General features: G+C 39.8%; 2 protein-coding genes across 3 annotated transcripts; both read right to left on the bottom strand.

Moving 5' to 3' along the window:
- Positions 1-1,871: 1,871 nt before the first annotated feature.
- Positions 1,872-12,080, bottom strand: ADAL (adenosine deaminase like). Its single transcript, XM_050903696.1, has 10 exons — positions 12,027-12,080; positions 10,074-10,204; positions 9,474-9,534; positions 8,606-8,693; positions 7,965-8,046; positions 7,053-7,179; positions 6,278-6,358; positions 5,144-5,282; positions 4,547-4,647; positions 1,872-3,190 (listed from the first exon to the last, which is right to left on the bottom strand). The coding sequence occupies exons 1-10, from the start codon at positions 12,078-12,080 to the stop codon at positions 2,999-3,001; spliced, it is 1,056 nt and encodes a 351-aa protein (XP_050759653.1). The 3' UTR covers positions 1,872-2,998.
- Positions 12,081-12,421: 341 nt separating this feature from the next.
- Positions 12,422-18,573, bottom strand: TM2D3 (TM2 domain containing 3). 2 transcript variants are annotated; one of them, XM_050903697.1, is made up of 6 exons: positions 18,486-18,573; positions 17,277-17,375; positions 16,255-16,412; positions 15,515-15,689; positions 14,847-14,922; positions 12,422-13,568 (listed from the first exon to the last, which is right to left on the bottom strand). In XM_050903697.1, exons 1-6 carry the CDS (start codon positions 18,571-18,573, stop codon positions 13,403-13,405), a joined length of 762 nt encoding a protein of 253 aa, XP_050759654.1. In that variant the 3' UTR covers positions 12,422-13,402. The 2 variants fall into 2 exon arrangements, with proteins under 2 accessions (XP_050759654.1, XP_050759655.1); XM_050903698.1 differs by having other exon boundaries at positions 17,277-17,372.
- Between the last annotated feature and the right edge of the window lie 32 nt (positions 18,574-18,605).

Here is an 18,605-nt window from a genome sequence, read left to right as displayed (position 1 = left end):
TCTAGAAATAGTTACTTGAAATTTCCACTGCATTCCAGGGGGAAAAAAAAAAAAAAAAAAAGTCCTCTGCCCCATTACTGATGGTTACTTCAGTGGCGATGCTTCGCTCCGACTGTATGTCACAGTCATTTTTATACAGTATTATAAACTAAACAATGGTTATCCGTTAACTCTGAATTCAACAAGCAGGCTCAGCAAGAAGCACATAGAATTAACTATAATCCTACCTGAAGCCAAAGAAGAAACCTCTGCAGTTTTACTTATAAGAGTTATACTCCTGAAAAATAGCCCAGCGATAGCAAGATTAGGTTTCAGCTTCTAATGGACAACTTGGGAACTGTGCACGACAAAGTTCTAATCAGACGATGATTCTTCATTCCAAAACTTCTCCACGTCCTTTCCAACTTTCATTTCCACTGTAAGCGTAACACTTCTGCAGTGTAAATAACTGCACTAACACACAGTTAGAAACCAATATACAGAAATCCCCCGGCTCTCTCTTTAGCCACCCAAATATATTCCTGGTTCTTTTACTTCACACAAATGGAATCCTCCTGACTTCCATTACCAGTCAAGACACTATAAATACTGTTAAACGCAAAGTGGTGGTTTTTTTTGAATCGGCAGCGCATCTGCAAGTATCTAAGTGACAGGGTAAGTACACAGTCTTTAGAAGAGCGATTCCATAACTGGATTACATATAACAGCAGTATGTTTCACTATGCATCCAGAACACTGTTGTCCCATTAATAACGAGGGAAGGGGTTTTTTTCATTATAAAACTATGCAGCATCCATGTGTCATCGTGTACCAAACTGTTTGGGGGGCAGTACTACAACCGATGCAGTTGTAGTTGAAGATGATGTAGCTGAAGGCAGTATTTTGAAGACACACAGAAGTCAATTAAATGGAAATACTGACAACTATATGTAACAGTCCGTAACGTTAAAGATCTCGTAAGAGACTGTATGCTTGCAGGAAAAAAAGGAAGTTGAAAATAGCATTTACCAGGGCTGTGCTCTCTGAACACATCTACATGTCACATTCAACATGTAAACCTTAAAAATCAAACTTACTTCTGTATAACACTAACAGTTCGAAAGTAAAAATCTCATCAGACACTAATTATCAGTCTTATTTTGCTTTAGGAAGTGCTACACTTGACAGATAAAATGAACACTGAGGATGACCCCTTAGTAAATAAACAAGAACTCGACAGTTTTTCTTTGCTAATAAACCAAATACTATGTTACTGAAGAGTTATTAGAAGGCCATAACCTATAAAAATACTATAAAACTTAGAAGAGAATGACATCTCACTTGAGTGTAGGCTCACTTATCCTAAGACTAAGATACACGTAACTATAATCTTCCAGAAAGCTGTTCAACCTGTCTTTAGAGAGCTTTTCAATAAGAAAGGAAAAAGAATACATTTACCATACTAATTATTTTTGTAGAAAGAAAATACAAACTTGATCAAAAAGTAAGTGATAATGCCACTTGATCAAACAACAAAAGATAATGTGATCAGTGAAACTATTTGGAAAATAAAGTACTGTTTATAAATCAACAGTATTTATTTTATAAATAGAAAGTCAGTCTTATTCAGAGTTCGGTTATCTGAATATATAAAACTACAGTTTTGCTTCAAATAATTTTCCCCCATCTCCAAAAGGAATGTTTTCTGCTTGGAAAACATTCTGTGGAAACCTCAGGTAGCCACACAGACATATCAACTTCTTTGCTATCCTACCCTCCCCACCCCTTTTTTTTTTTCTTATTGCCACTTTGGAGCCAGAACAACTACTTTATGCTGATTTTATTAAAAAAAGACCAAAACAGAAGTCATGAGCAGCTTTTGTATCATTGTATTTATATTCAGTCTTCCTTGTAGAGCCCAGAATGATTGCTTAATTAATCAATGTAAAAACATTCTAAGTATGAAATACCTTCTCTCTGGATACTTCCTACACTAGCTAGCAATATCTAGTATTAGATACTGTTGCATGTGTATGTTCATGTATATTTTGATGTCTCAGTATCAAATGATACATGCACAGAGACACGCAGAGTGAACCTTGTGAACCAAGGATCACCCTCTGCTGTCAGAACGGAAGTGGTGCCACTCGCAGACAGCAAGTCCGCTCTGGGGACTCACGCTCACCAAATCCTGCAGCAGGTTGTACGTGCCTCTCTTCTGTAGGTCTCAAACACACACGTACATACACACGCATGCACACTTGAAGTAGTGGTTTCAAAAACATGGAGGTCAAAGCTATTTGTATTGCTTTTTTACAGGAAAAAAACAGCAATTCTAAAAAGCATTTTAAGAATTAGACCATTTTCCCCAAGTAGCTCACAGTTTGCTAAGGCATTCAAGATTCTTAACTGTCTAAATACTACCAGTGCTGAGTGCATCAATAGGCACCACCACATATGCTACACAATCCACAGCAGGCTTCAGTCATACACGTACGCCAATAAAAACAGATGGAATATTTAATTGCTTTGGGACAAATATTTCATTCTCCCTGAGTTTGTTTCTGTCTTCACATTCAATCAATTGTTCAAAACTTCTGTTTAAAAACAATACAAAAACCAAATATACACACCATACATACAAACTGCTTCGCGTCATGTTGCCAAAGACATTTTAAACCCTAACAGCTGTGCCTTTATTTTGTTCTGACTTTCAAATGTTTGTAGTATGATGACATATTTCAACTAAGTATTTTTAAAAAATGTCATATCAACTGGAGAGAAACGACGTGATAACACATGGAACTTCAGTCACCGGTTGAGAGCCCTTCCCAACTACGAAAGAACATTTAGCTCTGTCCCCACTACAAAAGGATGCATTGCTGTCATCTTCATTTTGCACAGGCACAGTTTATGGGCTGGATTTATAAACCTGAAGTCTGAAAAAAGCCAGGGACTTCAGTAAAAAATGCTTATTAACTAAGCTAATACACCCAAGCTGTTTAGAACAACAGGTTGATTAATCAAACAGAGTTGGCTTCAGTTTACACCACTGTTCCCTTAGCTTTGATTTTACTACACTTGAAGCAAAGATATAGTTGATTGATTCGTAGGAAAGATCCCACATCTGTGATCGAGTCAGATTAAATGTTTTTGCAACCAGCTCATATTCTTGCGATAGGTCTGTTGCAAAGACGCCTTTATCATCAGTCTGGAGTCAAATTGAAAGAAAAGAAAAAAAAAGTTTAAATTAGTTCCTCTACATCAAAAAGGGTTTTTTCTACACATTACAAACCAGTTTTATCTTACTGTTTCACATTTTATTCCACGGTTCTGTCATATGTTGGTAATTACTTCATACTTTATTTGCCCTGTCTTCACTCAAAATTAATAAATTATTCAAACATACAAGAAAACTTCTTGAAGTGATGGCACAATTTATCAAGAAAATAGGATTTCCTATTGAAATTGCTAGAAAGATGGCTATCAAACAATGCATACATGCAAGCTATGTCAGTATGTGTACGTCTCCTTATTCCTCTTTTCCCTTTCCTCAGATCTGGGAACTAGAGCATACTCTGTATTCCTGCATCTTCAGGGAAGAAACTGGCTCGCCCTCCACACTTAGGGTCAACTAGAACAATTTCTTGATACTGACTGAAGTACTAGGCTAGCATCAAAAACATATGATTGAAAGCCACCTAAAGATTATTCATCTAAAAGGAGCAAATTAGGATTATTTAAGGGTTAATGAGATTACCCATCTGCAGCTCAGAGTCCTTGTGTCCCCACACACAGAAGAATGCTAACTATATCCTGTTAAACTTAGAACACTGTAGGAGAACACTCCTCCTCTTGTTTTTATAGGCCTTTATGGGTAAACTGCTTTCTTACGTGACTTCATTGGTTATCTACACTTTTCACAATTGAAAATCTCAGAAATAATCTCTAATCATGAATTATTTTTCACCTAATACAACAGAGTTCAAACTCAATAATAAATACTTTATACAATAAAGGATTCAGGCTTACTTGAATAATAAGCACAACGCTCTAATATATGTACACACACTTGGACAAGGCTACAAATTATAGGGGTTAAACCAACAGGATGATAGTAAAATCCCGCCAATGCCAGCAAAAGTCCTTGGTACGTCAACATTTAAGGACCTTAATTAGCTGTCAAGAGAACTCAAGAACGCTCATCCAGCACGATGAATGCTCAGGTAAGCACAAGCTTAAATGCAAGCATTGGACCAATATGTTTAAGAGAAATCTGTCAGTATGCAAACAGTTAAGAAGTTCATTGCATGCATAGCTGATCATCTTTGTATACAGAAAAAAAGGGCTTGCTTTACAGTAAGACCAAGAGAAATACTAAAAATTCCCATTTGTATTACAAGCATTTCTCAAACAGAACACTATGATTTCCTATAAGCAGATGATTTGCTGCAAGGTCAGAAATTGTTAGTAAGTCAGCTCTGATCCATAAAAGGAGGCAGACTTCTCCAATTTCACACTAGTTTGGCTCTTTGCCTAAATACATGGTTAAAATCAAAAAACTTACACAAAGTACTGCAGGGTGGCCCATGTTGTACCAGTATCCAAAATGGTGTTTGTCACAGGAAGGCACTGTCTGAGTTTTGATGTTTGATGTCACGCAAAGTTCTAAGGGAAAAAAAGAAACAAGTAGTTACATCAAAACAAAAGGCATGTTTTTGACACATTAATTGGCTTATTTCTGTTCCTGAATGAAAATTAAGATCAGCTATTGTTGTTTCCTTGATTTTCTGTACTTCAAATATTTGGTAATATCTTCTGAGGAAAGTTTGGAAATCAATTTCTTCTTAACTACTGGCTGGGTATAAAATTTAGGGAGCTTGCAAAGCAGATACAGAAACACCACACAGCCTTGCACAGTAACTCAAAGTTGTGTGATTTAGTTTTGTTTTCATCTGAGACATCGATTGTTGTCTGCTGCCACAAATGTGTCAGAAACACAAAAGCGTTACCAGTGTACCTTTATAGGCAATTCTCACATACACTGCCATGTGTTTCTAAGTCACCTCTCGTCAAAGACAAATGAGAGTTACTAGATCAGCAGTACATATGATATTCTGAAATCTAGAGATCACCAAGTAATTTTCTTAACTTTTTTTCTTACCAATAGGTATCTGATTCTGTCGAACAAGTGGCACTAACTCTTCTGAACCTGCTGCTGCAGAGTTGAGAAACGTTCCATGTCCAATTCTGTCAGGAGGCAGGCCCAGGAGAATTTTGGTCTCCTCTTCTTGATTTGGAATCTAGACAGGATATATTTTACATTCTGTCAAGGCGGCATAAAACAGCACATTAAATAATTACAATGGACTTCAAGTTCTATTTTCACAGCATCTCTTATCCAAAAGAAAGTGTTAGTGAGACTAAATATCTGCATTACTACCCTGTAAAGAAAGAAGCAGTGCATGAACGTAACTCTCGACTTGGAAATACAAACCGAAGCAGCCAGAATCCTTAACTGGTATGTAAAACCAGACGATTGCTATTTGCAGTTCTGAAGTACTTTCAGTTGGAGGCCTCAAATCAGCTTTGTATGCTTCAGTTTCAAAACTACCCTGTCAAGAAGACCTCTAACACCTGTTTTACACAGGGATTAAAAAAATGGTGTATGAAGAACTTAAACTGCAAGAGGCCAAAAACAAACAAACAAACAAAACAAAACCAGAAGTCCACTGAGACATTAAGAAATAAAATTTCAGAGAAGCATGCAGGAATACCCTGCAAAAGCCTCCTTAATGAAATAGAATCAAGTATAAATAGGCCTGTGACATCATGTATCATGCTTAATTTCCTGAAGAAATAAAAATATTTTCAGTATTTATCAGACTCGTCAGAGTAAACTTCAGCCACCACTTCAACAGATTGTATGGAGAAGCCCAACTCTTTCTACCGATACAAACAGAGCTAACAGAACTACTCATGCAAAGGTGCAAATTTTACTATACATGACTTCTGGTAAAATACCAGGAAGAAAACAGTGGATCTCTTGGAATATTACTAATTTTCTATTTCACACCTAACCCCCCAATAGATACAGTACAGTAAGAAATAATTTGACAGTTTTGATTCAGAACAGATTGTTGAAGATTCTTCTTTGTTTTCTTCTCTCTTGTCAAAATGTCCCAAACCGTTACTACTTTGGCCTGAGAAGTTCAAAACACACAGAAGTTAATTTTAGCTTCATCAAGGTTTATACAAAATGGGAATTAGAGAGGACCAAAATAAAGAAAACTTTCACCTCTGAAAGATGCAATGCCAGCTTTAGACCTGCTTTTTTTGCTTCGGAGAGCGGTTCCAAAAAATCTTGACCATGTCCTGCCTTGAAGACAGAAACACATCAGCATTCTACAGCTTGTTTTACAAAACTCCTCCTATTACAATAATAAGAAGTCTAGCAATATCAAAATACTTAAATACAGTTACATTGAATTATTTTTATTTTCCCATTACTTCAGTTTTGAATGCAGCAAGCCACATAATGTTCTGCTATATGGGCACAATTTAGACAAATGGGTCAAATGTCAGTAGTGCAGGCGATGCCTAACACTGACAAGCCAACTGTCTTGATTTTGGTCTCCTTTCAACAACTCCCACCTAGAGCTATTTCATTTCAACTTGACAGCTATCCTCAAATATTTTTGCTTAATATGCAATAAGCATTTGGTGCATCTAAACAAAATTCAAACTAGTGTCAGCTTGCAGCATTATTTAACTTGCCTCAACCCAGTCAATCTGACTGGGACAATTTAGTAACTGATGCTTCCCAGATAAACACTACTTTTCAGTGGCTCTTGTTTCAGCATCATATATTAATCTATTGATTCATCGTTAGAGTATCTGTCCCTTACAGCAACAGGGATTAACCTGGTATCAAGATTACGAGCAATCCATTCAAACTAGCAACAAACAACGGACAAAAACTTGTAAGAACAAAGTATGGTTAGAACCGCTTGCTGTTACACATCATTATATATTTATCTTCGAGAACAGACCAAAATAAAACAAAAACTTACGGTGGGATCACCACTGAGGTCAAGTCCTACTACAACCCCATCAGTGGAAAGAAGGAACTCTTCAGCAAGTTTAACAGTCTGCTTAGCAACTGCCGGGCCACCTCTTCGATTTATTGCTATTAACAATCTAGGATAGAAATGTACATATTAAGTTAAATGCAAGCTGTAATATCAGGAGACCAACAAATCTGATACCAACAAAAATGGCACTTCACATCCTTCGTAGCTGAGTATAAAGAGTATTTGTACAGGAAACTGTTCAAGGAACGAAGGTACCAAAGTGCAGAGGGAAACAAATTAGATACATAGGTTAGCCTGTGAAATGCAATAGCCATGGTGAGAGGGAGGGCAGGGAACAATACACTGCTCATCTGCTGCCTGCACTGTCAGGCGAGCAACCTCTCCGAGGTGCGCACATGAAGAATGAGAATTTTTTCAGCTTCCACAAATGAATTTAACAAGGGTTGCTACTGAGAGTAGAAAAGACAGGCAAGGAGACTGCCTCCAAGCAAGCACTGACACCTTCTGAAACTTGTCTGCTGCTTAGGACTACCTCTGCTTTACAGCAGGGTGCTTGCACAGCTAATCAAGCAAAATCTTTGCAATGAATCTAGGCTGTGAAAAAGGAGTCTTTAATGCAATGTCCATCAAAAACACTGTTTTTCCTGAAAATGTTGCAGAGAATGGACAGTCTTAGAGCTGAAAAGCTTTACCCGGTTTCATTCTCCATCAGTAAAAAGGAAGATAAAAATTCAGGTTTCCATATGAATTACCTGTTGCCATTCCATGTAACCTAATTTAAGCATAATTTTCTTTCCTACACTGATGGTTTGTAAACCTCTCTGCAAACCATGACTGAGCATCAGACTACACAAAGCCTTGAAACAGAGGTACTCCATGTGCTTTATTTACCTTACATCTATATCCAAGCCTTCTTCTTTACACTGCTTTATACCCTCAAGTACAGTTTCAACGTACATCCTTTTGGTCATACCTACAAACACATGTACACATTTGGAATAAACACATTTGAATTAATTTTATTGTGTTGCAGACCCAGCTCTCTAGCCTCTTAAGTTTCATTTTGCACCTTTGATTTTAGTCTGTAGTCTTCTAATCTATATAGTTCTAATTCTCTTTATAAATATAGCTTTACTTTGAAGCATATATTTGAATTAAGCTTCCATTAGTGTGAACCAGAGAGTACCAAGAGGACTTCTCTTATCTGTTTCTATGAAACCACATTTAAAAGAAAATAAGAAATGAAGTAACAAAAAGAAAATATATCAGCTATTAAAAATATTAGCAGATTCAGATGTCGTACTAAAGCAAATAACCCAAATTCCTGGATAGCAGAGTTATAACCAACACATTCTTGTCCTCAAAAATCTAACAGTAAAGTGACATGCTTTTACATGGTTAATCTTTGCTTTTACATTTAAAGTATATTTTTATTGAACCAACTAAATTTGACTTTGCTTGTTATTAACATAGTCTTAACTAAGTTTTATAGCACATCAGACTTACAAATTAAAAACCAGAACAGACTGTACCTGTGGACTTTTCTTCTCTAGGAGTGCTCCTCAATTCCAGATATTTGACACCATCATCAGCAAATTCTTTAATAACATCTTTAGTTATCTGATTAAAAAACAGTGTATCCAACATGATAAAAGTAATGCTTGTAATTGGTTATATATTCCTTTACAACTAAAAGACTCAGTTATTTTCTGGCGTGAAACACTTGCAAAATTTTCAGGCCCTATGTATTTTTAGCGCTCTCCATCTCTGGAAATACTACCCCACAAAGGGTACCTCCAGTTCCCTCAGTGATACTAAAGAGACCTAGGACAAATGAGAACTTCCTCGTCTGAACAAGAATGCCCCTCAACTGGGGCAGTCACAACCCCTTTCACAGCAACTGTACCTTTCTCGAAGTTTAACAGGCTGCCTAAAAACCCCTTTACAGGAGGAAAGAAGAGGACGCTACACCACTTTCTGCTCCCTATTTTGATCACACAACAGTTCTCCTTGACAGTTTTGTAATGTGAGGTGAACAAAGGGCAATTCTAGTTCTGTATGTTTGGTACGTAATGAACCAAAGAAGAAACAGGAGATTACGGTAAATCAAAGCTTTGGTAACAATGAACAGACATCACGTTTTTAAGACATTATCAGTCCAAGCATCTGAGTGGTCGTAATGGCCACCATATTGGAAGCTCATTGCTTTCACAAAAATTAAATGTAAAAGTTATATAAAATCCTGTGTTTCTAAATTAGTGTGTTTTACAATAATAATTCTGACATCCAATTGAAGGGACCATTGTTGATATTGTTACTTGGAACCCAATGCTGTCAATCCAACTAATTTTGACTGTGTGTATTGCTTGCTTGTTTTAAGTGAACTCTTAATTAACTTACCAGTAAAATATCTTCCGTCCTAGTGGTAATCTGATAGATGATCTGAAACATCTGAAAACATCTAAAATAAAAGGTTAACAAATTAGTTGGACAAATATTGAACAGTAAAATGAGTATTCAAAAAAAAAACCCTGCACTCTGAAAACATGTACTCACTATGCTCAATTAACCAGTTGGTAGCTTAAAATACAAAGGCCATCTGAATGGTGATTTCTGATTTTAGATGCTAACAATGCATTTGCAACAGAAATTATTATTATTATTACCACAAAGCTTTTTGAAGCACAAAGGAAAACATGAAGTTTCCAAAAAAGGAAACTATACAAGTCAATTTTCTCTGAAGAACGTATTCTACAAGTGAAAATTTTCAATCCTTTAAAAAGGGAATTAATCAACATACAATTTCCATTTAGTTTGCAAACATCTAAGAAGTTATTCTATAGATACAAGTAGCAAAAAAAAAAATCTAACAGATTGGACTGTAAAACTTGAGTATGTGTTTTCTGCCATCAGTGTATAAGGCCATACATTTCTCTGTTTTGAACTTAATTAAAAGGCACTCGGTAAACGTTCATCACGCACACACACACGTATACTCACTCATCTAAGGTTCTTTTCTTTCCTTTGTCAATCACGGTCATTCCATTCTGGATCTGAAGGTATGGCTTCTGGGCCATAAGTTTCTTCATAGTGGCAGAACTGATGCAGCCGTTCAAATGAGCATGAAGTTCCTAGAGGGGGAAAAAAAAAAAATCATGATGGATTTGTGTCCAGTGAAAAGGATGGCTTCTACATCTTGTTTGTACTACCATTCTTGTATCCTACCTTATCGTTGTTTCACTCTGAGTTTGAAAATAAAGTAAGTTATCTCTGCGTTTGGCTAATAATTGTTTCCTCATGCTTTTGCATGCACCGGTTCAACTGAGACTGTCCTATTTGTTCCTTCTCACTTGGTGGGCTGCTGTTAGCACTGGTCTCAGCGGGAGCCCGGCTGGCTCAGGAAAGAGAGCTCTCCAGCTAACTGTTGGAGTGATGCAACTCAATGCGAGGAGGAAGTGAACAGCTGCCTCAGTGTTAAGAAAAGTATAATAAGGATTCAAGAACTCTTTCCCCATCCACTGCAAGTTAAACGTATGTGTACATTGTTTGAAAATAGCAACATCTGTATCTCCACTCACCTGTCTTTTTTTCATGCTTTGAAGTTTTAACTCACACCAGAAATCCAGCAAGATACAACCTCTACCCATTAACAGCAACTGGAGTAATTGCCCTCCTTTGTCCAAGACTGCTTTCTGCCTGACTTTCTCTGACAACCTGACTCTGGGGTCCAAACCTATGATCCCTGGCTCCATTCCTCACTGCACCTTTGCTCCTTCTTATGATCTCCTGGCTCCTGACATACGGAACAGGTCCCTAGTGCCCTCCCAGCTCATTCAAAATGTTTCTGCAAAGCATCTGCTTTGTTACCTACCCCCTCGTCCCCCTGGAATACATCTCTTCTCACTGGGAAAAGAAAAATTGGAGAAATATTTCTTCAAGCCTTTGATTGGAAAACATGTTGAAATGGTAACTCCTTCAAGATTCAATTATTTTAACTTTGTGAAGTATCGTGTTTCAGATTCCTATTTTAAAGCATTAAGTTCACAAGCAGAGGAAAAGGGGTCAGATTATCTTGAACTGTGAAGGTGCACAACTCCAACTGAACACCAGGAGCTATGGCTGCTTACCACTTCTGGAAATCAAGCCAGATACATACAAACTACTACTACATTAAATTTCTCACAGTCTTACAAGTGAAATACCTCACAGGATTCAGCTAGACATTAAACATAAACCCTGAAAAACACCTTATTGAAAAAGAGCATGAGAATACAGGGATGGTGTAATTTGATGTGGTTTTGATTGTGCACCTGTGCATTTACTGTATAAGCTCTCTGTTGGAGTACGTGCGTGCCACTTGCTGTTTTGCAAGTCCAAAATGGTAACACCGATAAAAATGCAGTACCACATAGCAAACGACAGCACAGATACACTAAAAGTAAGGCACACCCGTCGGGACGTGGAAAAAAAAAGTGTTATCTGAGACAGACTTCTTGGGCCAGCCTTGAGGAAAAACAGGACAAAAAAAGAAAATAAAGATCATGCTCAACTGATTTAATTGGAAGAAGATCAGACACCAAGAACTGCAAACCAGCTGGACAGGCAAACACCTACCGTGTCTTTCTGTGGGATAAAGGACCTCAGAAAAAGCGCGCGTTCGATAAAAACTCGGAGAAAAGAGCAGCTGGCTGTCTGTCTGTCTGTCCGCCCGCAGTGCTGCAGTGCCGGTGCGCTGCCAGCCCCAGCCCCTCAGCCCCCCGCTCCCGCCCGAGCCCGCTTGCACCGCGCATTCCCGCCCCCGCCAAGAGCGCCCGGGGCCGCCCGCCGCAGCCGGGGCCCCGCACCTCGCCCGGGACCGCCGCCTGAGGGACGGGCAGGGCCCCGGCCGCCCCCGGCTGCTTCCCCGCGGCGCCCCCGCCCCGCCTCCGCAGCCGCGCTGCCCCCGCCGCTCACCACTTTGGGCAGCTGCCGGTAGAAGCGCAGCTCCCGCTCCCGCTCCGCCGCCATGACGGCGCCTGTGCCGGCGGAGGGCGGGCCGCGGCTGGGGTCACGGCGGCGGCACCGCACCGCACCGCCCCCCGGCCCGGCCCGGCCCCGACGGTTGCGTTCCGCCGCCGGCAGGAGCCGGCCCCTGCTGGTGCTTGCTGCCAGCCGGGCGCAGCCCCCCGGCACTGGGCGAGCAGCCGGTGTAGGCGTTCGGCACGGGGGGGGCGCCACGGCCCCGCCGCTCACCCCAGCCCTCTCCTCCCCGCTCCCTCCCTCCCGCCGTCAGCCACCCGTGCAGGGAAACACAGGTGCAGCAGGAGCGAAGGCGAGGTCAGAAAAACCACTATTAGTATTTAACTCCATTAAAGCTTCAAGTTCAAGTTTATTCACGTGATACGATTTCCAGATCTACTGCACCTTAGTACTACACAAGCGACAGTTCAAGTCTAGTGTAAGGGGGAGGGCACGGCAAGAAGGTCGCCTGGCCGAGAGGCAGGCAGCTACCTTCGGGTATTTAAGTCAACTAAGTTATTCTTCTGTAACGGCACTACAGTTTGCTACATTATCTTGTTACGAAGTCGCAAGTGCACAAACGCATCAATTATATTGCCAACCCTTTTTTTAAATTAACTTGGCAAGCTCGCCAGCACAAGAATACGAGTTGTACCTTTCACCGATATGCAGGTCAAACCCAACCAAAATAGAGACATTCTGGAACAATCCTAAAATCTATTTCAATTATTTCATATTTAGCTCTTAGCATAACTGCCATCTAATTCTAAAAAGCCCACAATTTTAAGTCAACAAGTCACTAAGCAAGTGTTAGCTCTTGCTATATCCCAAAACAAGAGATGAATGTAATTAACAGCATAAAACATGGTGATCTACATACTGCTAGAGTAATTCAGGCAAATAAATTATCCTCCCACAAATACAGAAAAAAAAAATATTACTGACATATTTAGGGAAGTTAGCTTTAAATTCAAGCATACAAATATGAAGTAAACAACTCAATATTCAAGTTAGTTTGCATCTCTTTTGGTGCTTGACAGATCATCCAAGTTCAAGCATAGTGCAGAATTTGGTTAGCTGTTCAACTTTTTTTCATAGAAAAATAGCATGTCCACAAAAGAAAGGAAATTAATTTCAACTTACTCAGTGATCCACGCTTTTATTTTACCTTAGTTAAAGGCAAACTAAGTACAGATACTGTACATTAAAACGTATGCACACAGAAAGAAGAGTTGTTCTTCATTCTACCTTAAAGGCTCAAATCTCTACATTCTTTTATTTAGAGCCCTTTCCAAGCAATTACTCCTCTCTGAAACATGTTGCACCCACATTTAAATATAAAGAGAACCATCTGCAGGTCCCACATAGCCAACACCTATCAGGAGCACATCAATTAGTGTCCATATTCCAAGTCCACCAAAGCTGAAGAGTTTTCCCAGACCTTCCCGCCACTGGCCCAAATAGAAACGATCGGCACCAAATCCACCAAGGGTGATGCTGTAAGAATAAAACCATGATTCATTATTATTAGTTTTAAAGGAACTCAGTTTGGGTATCCATTACACACTTCTTTCTGACATACCTACAAGTCGATGATAGTTTTGCTCTACATCATTCAAGAAACTATACTTTTTTTGTATAGAAAGAGCTGACTGGGTTATTAAATGAGAAAGCTTTTTGATGAAATAGCACTATTTCTTAGCTAATCAATACTATCCAGAGACTTGACAGTTTTTCATTCGTGACAAGCAATAAAAAGCAAAACTCTCAAATCTATAAATGTGTCTCAACTTTTCTAAGCTAGCAGAAGCTAAAAAACCCCAACAAACAAGCAGACCCAAACACTAAATTCAGCCCCATGCAGTCATCAGGCAACAATAAGTTTCTCCAGCTGGTGGCAGAGAGAATAACTCTTGCTATAAAGGAAAGTGTGTTAGATTGCTTTCCTAACCAGAGTGTTATTGTATCTTTGGCTCCAGGAACAGAGCGTCTCACTAGCTAATTTATCATATTAACCACTTTTGAAGTATTAAAATTTAATGAAAAAAGGTCTTACCACCAAAAGAACATCAGTTACTTTCAAATCGCTATTGTGGTGCTCTAATGGCTTAGTATTCCAAAAATAACCTAAATAGTTTCTTTCAATACTGCTACACTGGTCTCTTCCCTAATAATTTAAAATGCAAGAAACTTCATCTTAAGGCATTTCTAGCTATTACAGTTGGGAAGGAAGCCGTAACAAATGTATACCAACTATAGCCTGCTCAGTGACATCTATTGAATTCAGAAACACCTGCATTCATTTCAGATACCAAGAAGTAACTTGGACAATTTTCAGCCCTAATTGTTTAAAACATATAAAAAACTGGGAGAAAAAAATGTAAATCTGCACTTTTTTTGAGCATTTGTACCTCACTGACACCATAGACAATAAAAGCCAACACGTCCTCTCTACTCAGAAAATGGATCACTTTGTGAAGCCTAAGGATCATTGGCATGTACTCTGAGGAAAGTACATGTGATGCACAAATAGGGTAAATGTTTTCTCCCAAGCTCTATTCACTGAAGACAGCTAGTATCGTTGCATATGAAATCTTCAGGCATCCCATGCCTCCAAATTCTAAGCTAGACTATATGAAATATTGGTTATTCAGGACACCATTAAAAAATACCAAGTAGAAAACCACACAAACTGAAGATTTTATAGACAATTAATCTATTTCTAATAATATTATCTATTTCAGCTTTAGACATTATCTGATAGTTCTTGTGTACCTTAGTGCCAAGGCAGTAGACCACTTATAACCTCCAGTCCAGTTGCAGTAGAGCATCTTAGGAAAGACACGATTACCTAAACATTAGAAAACATTCAAACCTTAATGTAACAAAGACCACATAATGAGTAAGAAAATGACAAGCAAGAAAATACTGCATTTCTCTAACAAGAGTCTGAAAGGGTTGACACTAATTGAAACAAACACTGTCAACACGAAAGCTCATATATACTCTACAGTCCTCTGCTCCATCAATCGCTGTCCCACATCAGAAAACATGCAAAGTCACTGAACAAACAAGGGGAAAATTGAACCGGTTGGGTGAAACTAGCATGATTTTTTTTTAATTATCCTACTGAGACATTTGATATTGATTCTATTAGTGGTGTCCAAATTCGTTTAATTCATACAAGTTGACAAAAATAAGACAGAACTATTTTCTCTCACATAAAAGCATAAAGCAGTATTAAAAGCCAATGTTTACAGTTAGATGCCACTATTATGCTTAAAAATTAAAATGTAACTATCAAAAAATTCAATAGATTAATCAACGTGCCAGCTGTTACTGCAATGGACAGAAGCAATCATTGTATTTACCCATTACAAAAAATGTTAAGAAATTCTTTAGAAAAAAAGCTTCTTTACAGAATCTGGTGTAGCCCACCTTACCTAGACAATGAATATGATCCCGTACTGTACAAGTGGCATTATATCGTTGTCGCGGACAAGAAACCGTCATGCAGTTTGTAGAATTGGTACATACATAATCAGTTGTTGCAAGCTGCCAGCAAAACTGGCACGTCATGTTAATTGTAAAGTTCTCCTGCTCATGGTTACTCTGATCCTATAAAAGGACAGCATTATCACTTTGCTAGTAATAAAAAAAAAAATTCACAGTGTGCAGTATCAAACTACATTTTATGGGTAAACATTTTGGGCAAAATAACAATTACCCTCTTTGCTACCTCTATGTAGTCAAGTAAAATAGAAAAATCAACATGAGAAAACTGACAAAGAGTTATTAAAGCGCAGTTTAACATTACTGCTTCCTCCAATCTAAGGCTACTGCCAAAAGGAGGACTCAGTCTCACCTGTAAGATCAGTTTGTACCTCTGACAGTTATTTAGCCTCCCCACTCTCAAAATGGTTCAGTTTTGATTGGTCAACAAATGGATTTAACTCAGCTGCATGGCTGCGTAACAAAAAGATTCAATGCAAGAAAGGCAAAACAGAGAAGGCTAGGTCTGCCTCTTCAGCAAGGGCCTACAGTTGAATCAGATTAAACGATCACAGATCTGCAAACCTGCCTATGTAAGAACCTGGAAATCAATGTTTTGTATTTTATGACAAGATGTCACAGTTTTAATTAACTGACTTACATTTGGGTTTAAAAGTAACAGGTTACTTACAACACAATGAACATGTGGCTTGACTTTGCAATCAAAAGTGGCCGGCTTCCCATATATACAGGAGTAGTTTGTGTTACATGTCATACAGTCCGGTGGCAATCTACTGCAAAGCCCGTTGCTAGGACATTTAGTCACGTAAGATGGAATTTCTGTACTTTCTGAAAGGTGAAATATGTGAATAAAATTAAGAAAATGAATAAAACCCCCTATATAATCTAAAGTATATATACACGTTTTCTTTTATACATATATATACACACACACACACACGTACTGACACTGCATAAATGGCTTTCCTTATTATACGGTGAAGAGCATTACAAGTTTGTGTTGTGGGAACCACTGCATGAGCTACACAACACAGCAGGGTACCCTGCAAGGATCTCACAGAAGTTCTGTACAGGACAGCACAGCAACACGATTCAGTACAACACCAGAACAGAGCTTAGCACGGATTAGTGCCGCCTCAGCCAGTATTTCTCAGCGGAAGTAATCAATTTAGGTACGGCAGCAGGTTGACACATGTAACCTACTTTTAGTTCAGCTCTCATTAAGTTTACAGCTAGCTCAGCCATTTGCTGTTTGTATGTGTTCAGAATCACCTCTTAAATTACTAGCAGGAACAGTGTTGCAGCCAATCCTGATGCACCCCTCAGTGAGCTACAAAAACTGTAGTTATGTTCAATAGGGAACACTAACAAGTTCTTGCAGAATGCCGGCGTCTTTCAAGAAGTTTCACCATCCTGAGAGGGTATAAAACACATGAACCACAATGGCAGTTTAACTGGTCATTTTCTAGTTGTAAGATCTTATATGGACCCATTTTCTAATTACATAATCCAAACTAATTGTTAAGGTCATTGGAGGGTAATTCATAACGTGTTATACTATAATGTCTTTTACCACTGTGAAAGCACGTACAGGTTTCTAAGACATAATTCAGTAACTTTACTATTAAACTCAAGACACCGAGGAAAAAGGCCCATAGAAAAAAACCAAAACAAACAACATTAATATTGTACCTGCTGCTTTAAAATAAGGAGTATTTGTAGTTGTTGAAGTCAGACTTTTTGCAAATGTAGACTGTGGCTGTGAATGCTTTGTGGTCATCAAAGATCCTGCTACAAGAAAACAAAAATGGAGAAAATGATATTTCTAGAATAAAATTCATCTTCAGGAGCAGTTTGATTTCAGCACGCTGATATGAAATTACAAGTGGAAAGTGTAATGAGAATTAAAAAAATTATAAATATCTGTTTTCCTGTTCTAGAAATAGTAGAATGTTTACATTAAACATTAAAATGAGCACTAGAATTGAATCGTTCCTTTTACACAAGAAACCGTGTTTATTTCAATTCAGTCTTATTTTTTGATTCTTGAGAATTAAAAAACACTGCTCACAAAGCAGATTTTACACAGTATTTGCTACTGAACAAAATCATTTAATCAAGCAATGCAGCTACTTCTTTGCTAGAAAGCTGGACTAGAAGAACTGGCTAGCAACCATGGCTGTATTTGTGCATGCGCTTCATGTTTGTCTCCACGCGAGTCCCACGGTTCCAAGGACTCGGGGCTGTGCAGAGCTCAGAGGCATGCAGATCTGTGCCTGAGCCCGTAAGGCAGCCTACACACAGCACAAGCGGCCATGCCCGGGTGGGAGCCTAAACATCGGTCTGTCACATCTGTCTACCCAGACGGTGCTGAGAATCCCCAGTACCTCGCCAGTTACATTTTGGATCACACACAGTTCGCGACAAGGAGTACGCACAAAAGACTCTGTGGAAGTCTAGAGCAGCAGACGAGTCGGTGAGCCAGGCCTAGCCCGTCTTTTGTCCTAACAGCGAGCATCCCAGTACTAAGTACCAGCCCTGCAGCGCACAACTAAAAGCGGCCATGCCCGAAGCACCTGGCTCCCCACCCCCCCCGCCGGGGAAGCGGCAACCGAGGTCACGGTCACCTCCCCAGCTCGGCCGCTCAGCAGCCGGTCCCGCCAGGGGCGCGTTCAGCCCCCGCCTCGGGGACCGGCTGAAGACGCTCGGGAGAAGAGCCCCCACCCGCAGGCGAGGCGCCGAGGCGCCGCCGGGCCTCCCCCCGCCGCGCCAGAGGCTCCGCACGTCCGGGCGGCCCGAGCCGGCCGCGGGGCCGCGGTCAGGCGGCAGCTTCCTCCCCCGCCCGCCCTTCTCCCACCCCACCCGCCCCGTCCCGGGCGAAGCGGCGGCGGCCGCGCTCACCGCGGCCGGACAGGACGTAGAGCTGGGACAGGAACAGCGCGACGCTGCAGAGCCTCCGCAGGGCGCCCAGCCCGGCCAGCGCCGCCATCTTGCCTGCCGCCGCCTGCGCCGCTCCCGGCG

Source organism: Gymnogyps californianus, chromosome 11 (assembly GCF_018139145.2).
Source record: "Gymnogyps californianus isolate 813 chromosome 11, ASM1813914v2, whole genome shotgun sequence".
NCBI lineage: Eukaryota > Metazoa > Chordata > Aves > Accipitriformes > Cathartidae > Gymnogyps > Gymnogyps californianus.
This window is presented reverse-complemented; position numbering and strand designations above follow the sequence as displayed.